The sequence below is a fragment of the Entelurus aequoreus genome, linkage group LG22, assembly GCF_033978785.1.
Source record: "Entelurus aequoreus isolate RoL-2023_Sb linkage group LG22, RoL_Eaeq_v1.1, whole genome shotgun sequence".
In the NCBI taxonomy this organism is placed as follows: domain Eukaryota; kingdom Metazoa; phylum Chordata; class Actinopteri; order Syngnathiformes; family Syngnathidae; genus Entelurus; species Entelurus aequoreus.
This window is the reverse complement of record NC_084752.1, coordinates 39,870,732-39,887,439: the sequence shown is the minus strand read 5'-3', so window position 1 is coordinate 39,887,439 and position 16,708 is coordinate 39,870,732. Positions and strand designations below refer to the sequence as shown.

The 16,708-nt window shown below is 36.3% G+C and overlaps 1 protein-coding gene across 8 annotated transcripts in view; it reads right to left on the bottom strand.

Annotated features, from left to right (window-relative positions):
• The window catches only part of LOC133639693 (aprataxin-like), a 59,581-nt gene extending 42,873 nt beyond the window's left edge, over positions 1–16,708 (bottom strand). For 5 of the 8 annotated variants that reach the window (XR_009823837.1, XR_009823838.1, XM_062033223.1 and 2 more), the window contains exons 1-5: positions 16,198–16,708; positions 12,494–12,540; positions 12,152–12,397; positions 9,623–9,682; positions 9,313–9,539 (exon numbers count right to left, since the gene is read on the bottom strand). Coding sequence is in view for 6 of the 8 variants with exons in the window: in XM_062033223.1 (XP_061889207.1) it covers positions 9,313–9,539; positions 9,623–9,682; positions 12,152–12,397; positions 12,494–12,540; positions 16,198–16,327 (710 nt within the window). In the remaining 2 variants the exon portion in view is untranslated. The remainder of the gene's footprint in view (positions 1–9,312; positions 9,540–9,622; positions 9,683–12,151; positions 12,398–12,493; positions 12,541–16,197) is intronic. The other 3 variants (XM_062033225.1, XM_062033224.1, XM_062033226.1) reach the window with 3 other exon arrangements.

Below are 16,708 nucleotides of genomic sequence, written 5' to 3'. Positions count from 1 at the left end.
GCACCAGAATTGTGCTGCTGAAGCAAGTCCGTTTTTTTGAATTTTTTGTAAGGGTGCCCCCTTACGACTTTTTTGCAAAATGTTTTTTTCGTAAAATATGCATTTTCTTCCATTTTCTTACATTTACGGGTTTAGTCGGGACTCCTGATGACGTTTTGAGACATCTCCTACAACAACAGCACCAGAATTGTGCTGCTGAAGCAAGTCTGTTTTTTGAATTTTTTTTTGTGAAAAAAAGTTTTCCCAAAAAAAGCATTTTCTGCCATTTTTAGGTTTTGTCGGGACTCCTGATGACGTTTTAAGGCATCTCCTACAACTACAGCACCAGAATTGTGCTGCTGAAGCAAGTCCGTTTTTTTTGAATTTTTTGTAAGGGTCCCCCCTTACGACTTTTTTGCAAAAAAATGTTTTCTTAAAATATGCATTTTCTTCCATTTTCTTACGTTTACGGGTTTTGTCGGGACTCCTGATGACGTTTTGAGACATCTCCTACAACTACAGCACCAGAATTGTGCTGCTGAAGCAAGTCTGTTTTTTGAATTTTTTGTAAGGGTCCCCCCTTATGACTTTTTTACAAAATTTTTTTTTCGTAAAATATGCATTTTCTTCCATTTTCTTCCATTTACGGGTTTTGTCGGGACTCCTGATGACGTTTTGAGACATCTCCTACAACTACAGCACCAGAATTGTGCTGCTGAAGCAAGTCCGTTTTTTTTGAATTTTTTGTAAGGGTCCCCCCTTACGACTTTTTTGCAAAAAAATGTTTTCTTAAAATATGCATTTTCTTCCATTTTCTTACGTTTACGGGTTTTGTCGGGACTCCTGATGACGTTTTGAGACATCTCCTACAACTACAGCACCAGAATTGTGCTGCTAAAGCAAGTCTGTTTTTTTTTATTTTTTGTAAGGGTCCCCCCTTACGACTTTTTTGCAAAATTTTTTTTTCGTAAAATATGCATTTTCTTCCATTTTCTTACATTTACGGGTTTAGTCGGGACTCCTGATGACGTTTTGAGACATCTCCTACAACTACAGCACCAGAATTGTGCTGCTGAAGCAAGTCTGTTTTTTGAATTTTTTTTTGTGAAAAAAAGTTTTCCCAAAAAAAGCATTTTCTGCCATTATTAGGTTTTGTCGGGACTCCTGATGACGTTTTAAGGCATCTCCTACAACTACAGCACCAAAATTGTGCTGCTGAAACAAATCAATTTTTTTGAATTTTTTGTAAGGGTCCACCCTTACGACTTTTTTGCAAAAAAATGTTTTCTTAAAATATGCATTTTCTTCCATTTTCTTCCATTTACGGGTTTTGTCGGGACTCCTGATGACGTTTTGAGACATCTCCTACAACTACAGCACCAGAATTGTGCTGCTGAAGCAAGTCCGTTTTTTTGAATTTTTTGTAAGGGTCCCCCCTTACGACTTTTTTGCAAAAAAATGTTTTCTTAAAATATGCATTTTCTTCCATTTTCTTACATTCACGGGTTTTGTCGGGACTCCTGATGACGTTTTGAGACATCTCCTACAACAACAGCACCAGAATTGTGCTGCTGAAGCAAGTCCGTTTTTTTTGAATTTTTTGTAAGGGTCCCCCTTACGACTTTTTTGCAAAAATGTTTTTTCGTAAAATATGCATTTTCTTCCATTTTCTTACATTCACGGGTTTTGTCGGGACTCCTGATGACGTTTTGAGACATCTCCTACAACAACAGCACCAGAATTGTGCTGCTGAAGCAAGTCCGTTTATTTGAATTTTTTGTAAGGGTCCCCCCTTACGACTTTTTTGCAAAAAATTTTTTTCGTAAAATATGTATTTTCTTACATTTTCTTACATTTACGGGTTTTGTCGGGACTCCTGATGACGTTTTGAGACATCTCCTACAACAACAGCACCAGAATTGTGCTGCTGAAGCAAGTCCGTTTTTTTTGAATTTTTTGTAAGGGTCCCCCTTACGACTTTTTTGCAAAAATTTTTTTTCGTAAAATATGCATTTTCTTCCATTTTCTTACATTCACGGGTTTTGTCGGGACTCCTGATGACGTTTTGAGACATCTCCTACAACAACAGCACCAGAATTGTGCTGCTGAAGCAAGTCCGTTTATTTGAATTTTTTGTAAGGGTCCCCCCTTACGACTTTTTTGCAAAATTTTTTTTTCGTAAAATATGTATTTTCTTACATTTTCTTACATTTACGGGTTTTGTCGGGACTCCTGATGACGTTTTGAGACATCTCCTACAACTACAGCACCAGAATTGTGCTGCTGAAGCAAGTCTGTTTTTTGAAAAAATTTTTGTGAAAAAAAGTTTTCCCAAAAAAAGCATTTTCTGCCATTTTTAGGTTTTGTCGGGACTCCTGATGACGTTTTGAGACATCTCCTACAACTACAGCACCAAAATTGTGCTGCTGAAACAAATCCATTTTTTTGAATTTTTTGTAAGGGTCCCTCCCCCCTTACGACATTTTTCCAAAAATGTTTTTCTTAAAATATGCATTTTCTTCCATTTTCTTACATTTACGGGTTTTGTCGGGACTCCTGATGACGTTTTGAGACATCTCCTACAACAACAGCACCAGAATTGTGCTGCTGAAGCAAGTCCGTTTTTTTGAATTTTTTGTAAGGGTCCCCCCTTACGACTTTTTTGCAAAAAAAATTTTTCTTAAAATATGCATTTTCTTCCATTTTCTTACATTTACGGGTTTAGTCGGGACTCCTGATGACGTTTTGAGACATCTCCTACAACTACAGCACCAGAATTGTGCTGCTGAAGCAAGTCTGTTTTTTGAAAAAATTTTTGTGAAAAAAAGTTTTCCCAAAAAAAGCATTTTCTGTCATTTTTAGGTTTTGTCGGGACTCCTGATGACGTTTTAAGGCGTCTCCTACAACTACAGCACCAAAATTGTGCTGCTGAAACAAATCCGTTTTTTTGAATTTTTTGTAAGGGTCCCCCCTTACGACTTTTTTGCAAAAAAATGTTTTCTTAAAATATGCATTTTCTTCCATTTTCTTACATTCACGGGTTTTGTCGGGACTCCTGATGACGTTTTGAGACATCTCCTACAACAACAGCACCAGAATTGTGCTGCTGAAGCAAGTCCGTTTTTTTGAATTTTTTGTAAGGGTCCCCCCTTACGACTTTTTTGCAAAAAAATGTTTTCTTAAAATATGCATTTTCTTCCATTTTCTTACATTCACGGGTTTTGTCGGGACTCATGATGACGTTTTGAGACATCTCCTACAACAACAGCACCAGAATTGTGCTGCTGAAGCAAGTCCGTTTTTTTTGAATTTTTTGTAAGGGTCCCCCTTACGACTTTTTTGCAAAAATTTTTTTTCGTAAAATATGCATTTTCTTCCATTTTCTTACATTTACGGGTTTTGTCGGGACTCCTGATGACGTTTTGAGACATCTCCTACAACAACAGCACCAGAATTGTGCTGCTGAAGCAAGTCCGTTTATTTGAATTTTTTGTAAGGGTCCCCCCTTACGACTTTTTTGCAAAAATTTTTTTTCGTAAAATATGTATTTTCTTACATTTTCTTACATTTACGGGTTTTGTCGGGACTCCTGATGACGTTTTGAGACATCTCCTACAACTACAGCACCAGAATTGTGCTGCTGAAGCAAGTCTGTTTTTTGAAAAAAATTTTGTGAAAAAAAGTTTTCCCAAAAAAAGCATTTTCTGCCATTTTTAGGTTTTGTCGGGACTCCTGATGACGTTTTGAGACATCTCCTACAACTACAGCACCAAAATTGTGCTGCTGAAACAAATCCATTTTTTTGAATTTTTTGTAAGGGTCCCTCCCCCCTTACGACATTTTTGCAAAAAAATGTTTTCTTAAAATATGCATTTTCTTCCATTTTCTTACATTTACGGGTTTTGTCGGGACTCCTGATGACGTTTTGAGACATCTCCTACAACAACAGCACCAGAATTGTGCTGCTGAAGCAAGTCCGTTTTTTTGAATTTTTTGTAAGGGTCCCCCCTTACGACTTTTTTGCAAAAAAAATTTTTCTTAAAATATGCATTTTCTTCCATTTTCTTACATTTACGGGTTTAGTCGGGACTCCTGATGACGTTTTGAGACATCTCCTACAACTACAGCACCAGAATTGTGCTGCTGAAGCAAGTCTGTTTTTTGAATTTTTTTTTGTGAAAAAAAGTTTTCACAAAAAAAGCATTTTCTGCCATTTTTAGGTTTTGTCGGGACTCCTGATGACGTTTTGAGACATCTCCTACAACTACAGCACCAAAATTGTGCTGCTGAAGCGAATCCGTTTTTTTGAATTTTTTGTAAGGGTCCCCTTACGACTTTTTTGCAAAAAATTTTTTTCTTAAAATATGCATTTTCTTCCATTTTCTTACATTTACGGGTTTTGTCGGGACTCCTGATGACGTTTTGAGACATCTCCTACAACTACAGCACCAAAATTGTGCTGCTGAAGCAAGTCTGTTTTTTTTAAATTGTTTGTAAGGGTCCCCCCTTACGACTTTTTTGCAAAAAAATGTTTTCTTAAAATATGCATTTTCTTCCATTTTCTTACATTTACGGGTTTTGTCGGGACTCCTGATGACGTTTTGAGACATCTCCTACAACTACAGCACCAAAATTGTGCTGCTGAAGCAAGTCTGTTTTTTTTAAATTGTTTGTAAGGGTCCCCCCTTACGACTTTTTTGCAAATTTTTTTTTTCGTAAATTATGCATTTTCTTCCATTTTCTTACATTTACGGGTTTTGTCGGGACTCCTGATGACGTTTTGAGACATCTCCTACAACTACAGCACCAAAATTGTGCTGCTGAAGCAAGTCTGTTTTTTTTAAATTGTTTGTAAGGATCCCCCCTTACGACTTTTTTGCAAATTTTTTTTTTCGTAAATTATGCATTTTCTTCCATTTTCTTACATTTACGGGTTTTGTCGGGACTCCTGATGACGTTTTGAGACATCTCCTACAACTACAGCACCAGAATTGTGCTGCTGAAGCAAGTCTGTTTTTTGAATTTTTTTTTGTGAAAAAAAGTTTTCCCAAAAAAAGCATTTTCTGCCATTTTTAGGTTTTGTCGGGACTCCTGATGACGTTTTGAGACATCTCCTACAACTACAGCACCAAAATTGTGCTGCTGAAGCGAATCCGTTTTTTTGAATTTTTTGTAAGGGTCCCCTTACGACTTTTTTGCAAAAATTTTTTTTCTTAAAATATGCATTTTCTTCCATTTTCTTACATTTACGGGTTTTGTCGGGACTCCTGATGACGTTTTGAGACATCTCCTACAACTACAGCACCAAAATTGTGCTGCTGAAGCAAGTCTGTTTTTTTTAAATTGTTTGTAAGGGTCCCCCCTTACGACTTTTTTGCAAAAATTTTTTTTCGTAAAATATGCATTTTCTTCCATTTTCTTACATTTACGGGTTTTGTCGGGACTCCTGATGACGTTTTGAGACATCTCCTACAACTACAGCACCAGAATTGTGCTGCTGAAGCAAGTGTGTTTTTTGAATTTTTTTTTGTGAAAAAAAGTTTTCCCAAAAAAAGCATTTTCTGCCATTTTTAGGTTTTGTCGGGAGTCCTGATGACGTTTTGAGACATCTCCTACAACTACAGCACCAGAATTGTGCTGCTAAAGCAAGTCCGTTTTTTTGAATTTTTTGTAAGGGTCCCTATTCTTTAGACATTTGAAATTGCCTTTCAAATGTCTATTCTTGCTGTTGGCTTTTAGCAAATACATTTCCCCCAAAAATGTGACTTATACTCCAGTGCGACTTATATATGTTTTTTCCCTTCTTTATTATGCATTTTCGGCCGGTGCGACTTATACTCCGGAGCCAAAAAATACGATATTTACATTGAAAAAGCAAATACAAATTATCCTAAGAACAATTTGTTAGATAAAAAGCAGTTAAAAAGTTACAAACAGTTAAACAGTTTAAAGTCTCATGCTGGGTTAAAAGCCAGTGAATAAAAATGGGTATAAAAGTAGATCATCTACATCAGGGGTGGCCACACTTTTACTGCAGGCCAGCTACTTTTCAATGTACCAAGTGGAGGGCATCTACCTCATTCATATATATCATTTATATTGATTGATTTATGAAAGAGAGGTGAACAAGTTAAAGGTTTTTCATGATAAGACAAGCATGTTTAACATTCCTTTCTTTCATGAAGACAAGAATATAAGTTGGTATGATTGTGATGACTTGCATTGATTGGAATCAGACAGTAGTGATGATAACCTCCACATTTTACAATGAAGTCCTCCTTTCTGTCCAATACCACATGAAAGTGCTTGCTTTTTGTTTGTCCAGCTTCCATACTCCTTTTTATGCACTTCACAAGAAATACATTGGCGGCAAACCCTTATTCTGTTAGCGCAGGCAGGATGAAGAAGGGCTTTTATTGTGAAGACAGGAACTGTGCGGTCAGTCTTTAGAGTTTTGACGGGAGGTATGGTTGAAATAAAAAGCATTTCTCGCCTTCCTGTCTGTCCTTTTTTTTAAAATAATGATCTGGCAGCCTAACCTAATCCAACCTAACATAACCTAACCTAGTCTTTAGGCTTTTGGCAGGAGGTATGGTTGAAATAAAAAGCGTTTCTCGCCTTCCTGCCGGTCATTTTTTTTAATAATGATCTAGCAGCCTAACCTAACCTAGTCTTTAGGCTTTTGACGGGAGGTACGGTCGAAATAAAAAACGTTTCTCGCCTTCCTGTCTGTCTTTTATTTTTAAATAATGATCTAGCAACCTAACCTAATCTAGCAACCTAACCTAATCTAATCTAACCTAACCTAATCTAACCTAACCTAGTCTTTAGGCTTTTGGCGGGAGGTATGGTTGAAATAAAAAGCGTTACTCGCCTTCCTGTTGTCATTTTTTTTTTAAATAATGATCCAGCAACCTAATCTAACCTAACCTAACCTAGTCTTTAGGCTTTTGACGGGAGGTATGGTTGAAATAAAAAGCGTTTCTGGCCTTCCTGTCAGTCTTTTTTTTTTTTAAATAATGATCTAGCAGCCTAACCTAATCTAACCTAACCTAACCTAGTCTTTAGGCTTTTGACGGGAGGTACGGTCGAAATAAAAAGCGTTTCTCGCCTTCCTGTCGGTCTTTTATTTTTAAATAATGATCTATCAACCTAACCTAACCTAATCTAACCTAGCCTAATCTAACCTAACCTAACCTAGTCTTTAGGCTTTTGGCGGGAGGTATGGTTGAAGTAAAAAGCGTTTCTCGCCTTCCTGTTGGTCTTTTATTTTTAAATAATGATATAGCAACCTAACCTAACCTAACCTAGCCTAATCTAACCTAACCTAGTCTTTAGGCTTTTGACGTGAGGTATGGTTGAAGTAAAAAGCGTTTCTCCCCTTCCTGTCATCTTTTTTTTTTTTAAATAATGATCTAGCAACCTAATCTAACCTAACCTAACCTAGTCTTTAGGCTTTTGACATGAGGTATGGTTGAAATAAAAAGCGTTTCTCGCCTTCCTGTCGGTCTTTTTTCTTAATAATGATCTAGCAACCTAACCTAATTTAACCTAACCTAACCTAACCTAGTCTTTAGGCTTTTGACGTGAGGTACGGTTGAAATAAAAAGCGTTTCTGGCCTTCCTGTCGGTCGTTTTTTCTTAATAATGATGTGGCAGCAGCCAGCGTCATCTCACAAGACCCTCGGGTGCCGTGAATGTCAATCAAGTGACCAAAGTCACGTCTTGGTGAAGATTGATGATCCATCATTTTTAGGTCTATTTTTTAATGATTGATTGAAACTTGTATTAGTAGCACAGTACAGTACATATTCCATACAATTGACCACTAAATGGTAACACCCCAATAAGTTTTTCAACTTGTTTAAGTCGGGGTCCACGTTGATCAATTCATGGTCAAATGAAAATGCCTGACACCCTCCGCCATCGACTGGTAGCTCGCCATCGAGGTAATGGGCACCCCTGAGCTACATCAACAATCTCCTACAACTACAGCACCAGAATTGTGCTAATGAAGCAAGTCTGTTTTTTGAAAAAAAATTTGTGAAAAAAAGTTTTCCCAAAAAAAGCATTTTCTGCCATTTTTAGGAGTCCCGACAAAACCCGTAAATGTAAGAAAATGGAAGAAAATGCATATTTTACGAAAAAAAATGTTTGCAAAAAATTCGTAAGGGGGGACCCTTACAAAAAATTCAAAAAAACGGACTTGCTTCAGCAGCACAATTCTGGTGCTGTTGTTGTACAGCACCAGAATTGTGCTGCTGAAGCAAGTCTGTTTTTGGAAAAATTTTTTGTGAAAAAAAGTTTTCCCAAAAAAAGCATTTTCTGCCATTTTTAGGTTTTGTCAGGACTCCTGATGACGTTTTGAGACATCTCCTACAACAACAGTACCAAAATTGTGCTGCTGAAGCGAATCCGTTTTTTTGAATTTTTTATAAGGGTCCCCCCTTACGACTCTTTTGCAAAAAATTTTTTTCGTAAAATATGCATTTTCTTACATTTACGGGTTTTGTCGGGACTCCTGATGACGTTTTGAGACATCTCCTACAACTACAGCACCAGAATTGTGCTGCTGAAGCAAGTCAGTTTTTTTGAATTTTTTGTAAGGGTCCCCCCTTACGACTTTTTTGCAAAAAAAATGTTTTCTTAAAATATGCATTTTCTTCCATTTTCTTACATTTACGGGTTTTGTCGGGACTCCTGATGACGTTTTGAGACATCTCCTACAACTACAGCACCAGAATTGTGCTGCTGAAGCAAGTCTGTTTTTTGAATTTTTTTTTGTGAAAAAAAGTTTTCCCAAAAAAAGCATTTTCTGTCATTTTTAGGTTTTGTCGGGACTCCTGATGACGTTTTGAGACATCTCCTACAACAACAGCACCAAAATTGTGCTGCTGAAGCAAGTCCGTTTTTTTGAATTTTTTGTAAGGGTCCCGCCTTACGACTTTTTTGCAAAAAAATGTTTTCGTAAAATATGCATTTTCTTACATTTACGGGTTTTGTCGGGACTCCTGATGACGTTTTGAGACATCTCCTACAACTACAGCACCAGAATTGTGCTGCTGAAACAAATCCATTTTTTTGAATTTTTTGTAAGGGTCCCCCCTTACGACTTTTTTGCAAAAAAATGTTTTCTTAAAATATGCATTTTCTTCCATTTTCTTACATTTACGGGTTTTGTCGGGACTCCTGATGACGTTTTGTCCTGAGTGGCTGGACAGGACAGATTGTAAAAAAAAAATATTTTTGAATTTTTTCAATAATCGTTACATAATAAGAATCGCGATTATTCTGAAAATCTTTTTTTCCCCCCCCCACACCTCCTGACCTTACCTCATGCTGGGAATGGCGTGGTAGCCACTGCGGAAGTCTAAGGACCTGGCCTGTGGGCACTGTTGCACCATCTGCTCAGCCACGCCGTGCATGTGGCGCAGCAGGCCGCAGTGCTCCTTGCGCAGGGCCTTCAGGCTCGCAATGGACACCCACGGCAGGACCAGCCAATGGTAACGCGCCTTGGGGTATTTGTCTTTGATGACCACCACCTGGTCGTCCTTATACACCTACACGAACAATTCAGAGGTGATGACGTCATCTCGCTATCAATGGAGTCATCAAATTGATACATTTCAGAGCGAAAAAGCACCTGCATGTCGGGGTCCTGCATCGACGCCTTCAGGCCTTGGCTCCAATGGCCAACACTTTCCTGCAACAGATGTACTTCTTTTATGTCTGAGGCACGTAAATAAGACCGCCAGCAAAACGGCGCATCATGAAAAGACTGTCAGAAATCAGCTTGAAAACTGTCTGTAAAAAATGATCTGTGCAACATTTTGAATGAATGAAATAAGTTTATTTGGGTCATATAATCAACCATTTTGTGTGAGCAGTTTAACAGTACAGATGAGACATATTTAACAATCATACACATTTACACACGAAAAGAAAAGAAAAAGAATGACCGAAAAAGGAATAGGCTGAAGCTTATATTTGCCTATCCTATACCATCACTGAAAATTAGATTACCTTGAACATCGTTAAAAAAATCAATGGGATGAAAGTAATTGTTGCTATATTTCATCGTTTTCAATTATTTCATCTTTCAAGGTTTTCTTCAACCTTAACAAAGAACTACATCACTGAGCTTGTTCCACCATTTAACTCCTAAAACTGAAATACGTTTGTATTTTATATTCCTTCTTACTTGACCTATTTCAAAAATCAATATCCCCGTAAATGATAGTTTTCTCCTCTTAATGTAAATAACTAGGGATGTCCGATAATGGCTTTTTGCCGATATGCCGATATTGTCCAACTCTTTAATTACCGATACCGATATCAACCGATACCGATATCAACCGATATATACAGTCGTGGAATTAACACATTATTATGCCTAATTTGGACAACCAGGTATGGTGAAGATAAGGTACTTTTTAAAAAAATGAATCAAATAAAATAAGATAAATAAATTAAAAACATTTTCTTGAATAAAAAAGAAAGTAAAACAATATAAAAACAGTTACATAGAAACTAGTAATGAATGAAAATTCGTAAAATTAACTGTTAAAGGTTAGTACTATTAGTGGAGCAGCAGCACGCACAATCATGTGTGCTTATGGACTGTATCCCTTGCAGACTGTATTGATATATATTGATATATCATGTAGGAGCCAGAATATTGATAACAGAAAGAAATGGGGGGAGGGAGGTTTTTTGGGTTGGTGCACTAATTGTAAGTGTATCTTGTGTTTTTTATGTGGATTTAATAAAAAAAAATTAAAAATAAATAAAAATAAAAAAACGATACTGATAATAAAAAAAAACGATACCGATAATTTCCGATATTACATTTTAACGCATTTATCGGCCGATAATATCGGCAGACCGATATTATCGGACATCTCTATAAATAAGCTAAGAATACAAGCTGGAAGGCTGTTGTTCTTTACTCCAAACATCATTTCCATTGCTTTTAAAAACACAATATCTGAACATTTGAACACATTACAACTTATAAATAATGGATTGGTATGTTCATAGTAGCACGCTTTGTGTACAATATGTTAAATATGGAAAAATAAAAAATAATATAACTAACGATTAATTTGATAATCGATTAATCTGTTGATTATTACTTCAATTAATCGATTAATAATCGGATAAAAGAGACAAACTACATTTCTATCCTTTCCAGGATTTTATTGAAAAAAAACCCAGCATACTGGCACCATACTTATTTTGATTATTGTTTCTCAGCTGTTTGTAAATGTTGCAGTTTATAAATAAAGGTTTATTAAAAATATATTTATACATATAAAAAATAAAAATAAAATAAAAAATTTAAAAAAGCCTCTGCGCATGCGCATATCTTAGATCCAACGAATCGATTACTAAATTAATCGGCAACTATTTTTATAATCGATTTTAATCGATTTAATCGATTAGTTGTTGCAGCCCTAAATATAACATATGCAGACAAGTCTTATTCAGCATGTGTCTTACTTTATACAGAATAGCAATGGATTTTGACCCAACAACCCCCATTACATGTTTTGTAGACCACAAGGAAGTCTTTTAAATGTAGAAAACAAATCATAATATGACCCCTTTATGGAAAAAATAGTATTATACCTTAATACAGTGGTTCTCAACCTTTTTTCAGTGATGTACCCCCTGTGAAAATTGTTGGAATTCAAGTACCCCCTAATCAGAGCAAAGCATTTTTGGTTGAAAAAAAGAGATAAAGAAGTCAAATACAGCACTATGTCATCAGTTTCTGATTTATTAAATTGTATAACAGTGCAAAAATATTGCTCATTTGTAGTGGTCTTTCTTGAACTATTTGGAAAAAAAGATAGGTTTTTATTTATATTTATAAAGGATTTTTGAATTTTTGCTATTTTTAGAATATTAAAAAAAAATCTCACATACCCCTTGGCATACCTTCAAGTACCCCCAGGGGTACGCGTACCCCCAGGGGTACGCGTACCCCCATTTGAGAACCACTGCCTTAATAGACACCTGCTACTCTCTGCAGTTGAGGCTACTATACTTAATACAGAATGAATTAGGCATATTCGCCCTTCAACCTGCCACAATGATTAGGTTGTAACTAATTAGCAAAAAGAACTGGTAAAATAAGGCACTTTTAAGTATAATAATAGTTTCTTACACTTCTCCCACTGGATAATTCTTCCGTGTGTTTGGCCGCCTTCACACTCGCAGCCTCTTTGTGGCTTTCTTTGTCCGCTGTAGACATCTGGAGGGGTCTTTTGCGGCTTCCAGAACCGTCTTCCTTGAACTGCACGGTGTAGGGGTACAGCTCATTGACAATGTAAAGCAACTCTCCGGCCTTCATTTTCACCTCCTTCCCGTGACCCAACACCCGGGAGCCTATGCAGGTGGGGTTGACGCCCAGCTTCGTTAAAACAACGAGAAGAAAGAAATGCGTATAAGTTGATTTAGCGATACGCAAAACAGCCGTTGCCCAGACCGTACGTTGTCGTCGTCTTACCTGCTTAACACTGACAAGGCATTTGTTGCAGTCGGCTTTCAATTCGACTGGTTGCAAAGGGACAACATTTGAAATGATTACTTCAGACGTGAATTTCATTGACATATTGTACATTTGGAACTAATAACTATAATGGTATGCTTCATTCACTAACCGTGTTGCAAAACAAGCCACTTAAAGTAACACATATTGTTGGATATAGAGAAAATACAAACCCTTTATGTATTAAATGCAAAATATTGAAATTCAATGGTTTTGTGTGTTTGCAAACTGTAACCTGCTGCACAAGAATGTACTACATTTAGGGATGTCCGATAATGGCTTTTTGCCGATATCCGATATGCCGATATTGTCCAACTCTTTAATTACCGATACCGATATCAACCGATATATACAGTCGTGGAATTAACACATTATTATGCCTAATTTGGACAACCAGGTATGGTGAAGATAAGGTACTTTTTAAAAAAATGTATCAAATAAAATAAGATAAATAAATTAAAAGCATTTTCTTGAATAAAAAAGAAAGTGAAACAATATAAAAACAGTTACATAGAAACTAGTAATGAATGAAAATTAGTAAAATTAACTGTTAAAGGTTAGTATTATTAGTGGACCAGCAGCACGCACAATCATGTGTGCTTACGGACTGTATCCCTTGCAGACTGTATTGATATATATTGATATATAATGTAGGAAGCAGAATATTAATAACAGAAAGAAACAACCCTTTTGTGTGAATGAGTGTAAATGGGGGAGGGAGGTTTTTTGGGTTGGTGCACTAATTGTAAGTGTATCTTGTGTTTTTTATGTGGATTTAATAAAAAAAAATTTAAAAAAATAAAAATAAAAAAACGATACGGATAATAAAAAAACCGATACCGATAATTTCCGATATTACATTTTAACGCATTTATCGGCCGATAATATCGGCAGACCGATATTATCGGACATCTCTATAAATAAGCTAAGAATACAAGCTGGAAGGCTGTTGTTCTTTACTCTAAACATCATTTCCATTGCTTTTAAAAACACAATATCTGAACATTTGAACACATTACAACTTATAAATAATGGATTGGTATGTTCATAGTAGCACGCTTTGTGTACAATATGTTAAATATGGAGAAATAAAAAATAATATAACTGGGGCTGCAGCTAACGATTAATTTGATAATCGATTAATCTGTTGATTATTTTTATTATTATTTTTGTGTGAATGAGTGTAAATGAGTGTAAATGGGGGAGAGAGGTTTTTTGGGTTGGTGCACTAATTGTAAGTGTATCTTGTGTTTTTTATGTGGATTTAATTTTTAAAAAAACGATACTGATAATAAAAAAACCGATACCGATAATTTCCGATATTACATTTTAACGCATTTATCGGCCGATAATATCGGCAGACCGATATTATCGGACATCTCTAACTACAATTATTGTCAACACAAAAGGAATAAGAGAAAAACTTAATTTAAAACATGTGTAAGCATGTACAACACTTAAGACCTTGAGCATATCAGTATAAGGAATTCAATGATGGAATGGTTTAATAAACAATGCACTAATATGATCCACTTTAAGAGGCTGTTCAGACAAAGTGTTTACACAAGTACCACAAAGAAGAGTTTGATCAACGTTTCAAACCTTATAGAAAATGAGATATTATTCATCTCAGTATGGGAATTATAGCTGACTTTAACGGTTTATTAAGAGAACTGTTGTATGTCATTGTGTTACAAAATGAGAAGCGGAAGTGGTCGTATGTGCCAGTAATTTGTAACCTTGAACCCCCTGAAGCAGATCTATCAGGCCAGAGTCATCCAGAAGACAAAGGCCATTGTGGTCAACCCTCAGCACCTTCTCTTCTCAGAGTTTACACTCTTGCCCTCAGGATGCAGGTACGTCCATAGTAACAGGAAGGTACACAAGATCCTTTCTTCCCTCAGCTGTTGACGGACAAATGAGCTTCTTAAACAAGCTTAGCTGCTCTGCACACTCACTTTAGTGGAAAGCGACGTGTGAGGATTAGTTTTTATTGTATTACAAATGTTTTTTTAGTTTTTAGCTCAATGCCTTCATGATGGTTTGTATGTTGTATGTATTTGTACCTTGTTTTTAGACTTAGACTTCCTTTTTATTGTCATTCAAATTTGAACTTTACAGTACAGATAGGACTAAAATTGTGTTGCATTAGCTGGTTGTAGTGCAGGATAAAAGAGCAATAAGTTGCAGATATAAATGAATAGATTACTGTACAGATAAATATATTGCACTTGTGCATATGCATCCATGTTTATGGATGTATGTTATATTGTCTATGTGTACAGCTCCACTAATGGACATTGGAGTGTTACTTTCAAAGGCAAAATTAAAGTATTGCCAGAAACATAATTTTATATGGGACTTTATTGTATTATATGTATAGTACATGTTCCAAAAAGAAAAAAGCATAAAACACCAGCAGAATTAGAGATATTACAAGTCAAAGTGATGAAGCATAGTGTTACGCTCATGACTTGGTGTAACTAAACATTACCCTATAAGATGAAGGCAATTGCATTTTATTGATATTTGAAATGTATTCAATGTTTATAAATGAATATTTAAATATACTAAATGTAAAAAAGGGAATAAATATTCAAAATAAGATCATTAAATGAAATCTAGTTTGGTTACGCCATCATGAGCGCAACACAAGGTTGTAAAAGTTTCAACTACAATTCTAAATAAGATGTCAAAAGCAAACTGAAATCAAATACACACAGCTTAAAGCTTGATCAATACCTATTTAAATGTAGTAATACATAAATATGATGATTTATCAAAATATAAAAGAAATATACCTGAACAGAATGCTCATGATGGTTACACCAAAAAGTAACGCTATGAATCGCGTTTTTCCAAGTTTTTGGGGCATTTTTATGCTATTTCCAAGCATCTCCTTTTTATTATCGTTGATTTTAAATGGTCAAAGTAATGCATATTATATATGCATGCTCTAGTAAACAAAAAAAAAGTCATATTTATTTTGATTGTTACATTTTGAAGTACATTTGTGCAGGTGGGTGCGAATGTACCCATTACCAGAGCTGTACACTTTTATATTCCAGCCACTTCATCCATTTTTGGGGGGAATTGAGGGGATTATTTGAATGCGTTCAAGAGTCTTACGGCCTGAGGGAAGAAGCTGTTACAGAACCTGGAAGTTCTGCTACGAAGGCTGCGGGAACCTCTTTCTAGAGTCCAGCAGCGACCGTGAGTGAAGTGAAGTGAATTATATTTATGTAGCACTTTTCTCTAGCGACTGAAAGCGCTTTACATAGTGAAAACCCAATATCTAAGTTACATTTAAACCAGTGTGGGTGGCACTGGGAGCAGGTGGGTAAAGCGTCTTGCCTAAGGACACAACGGCAGTGACTAGGATGGCAGAAGAGGGAATCGAACCTGGAACCCTCAAGTTGCTGGCACGGCCACTCTGCCAACCGAGCTATGTTTGTACCTTGCTTTTAATGACTCCTGCTGCAAACCAAATTGATAATATGGACAATGAGTTGTAAAAGGGGCAGGATTAAATACCCTTTGCTTCTTCCTACTCCTTTTCGGAGAAGTTGATGTGTCATATGTGACTGCATGCGTGTTCGGGATCAACTTAAACCATAGCCATGTTTGTCACGTTTTAGCAATGAATAAGAGGATGTATTTACCTTGCTCCCTGGAGCACTTCTTGTCTTTAATGGTGGTTTCTGGCCCTCGACCCAGGACAACTGGCTGAAGATGGGGCAACATAATTGGTTTGTGCGTTTCCTCCTGACTGACAAGCCAACAAACGGACATGCTATCATCGTATGTAGCCCAAAACTATTTAGAATTGTATGTAGCCCAAAACTATTTTAGCATTGTATGTAGCCCAAAACTATTTAGCATTGTATGTAGCCCAAAACTATTTTAGCATTGTATGTAGCCCAAAACTATTTTAGCATTGTATGTAGCCCAAAACTATTTAGCATTGTATGTAGCCCAAAACTATTTTAGCATTGTATGTAGCCCAAAACTATTTAGCATTGTATGTAGCCCAAAACTATTTAGCATTGTATTTAGCCCAAAACTATTTAGCATTGTATGTAGCCCAAAACTATTTAGCATTGTATGTAGCCAAAAACTATTTAGCGTGCTGCTTTGTTGCCGACTCCTCAATTGTACTTAAGTCGCATGTTG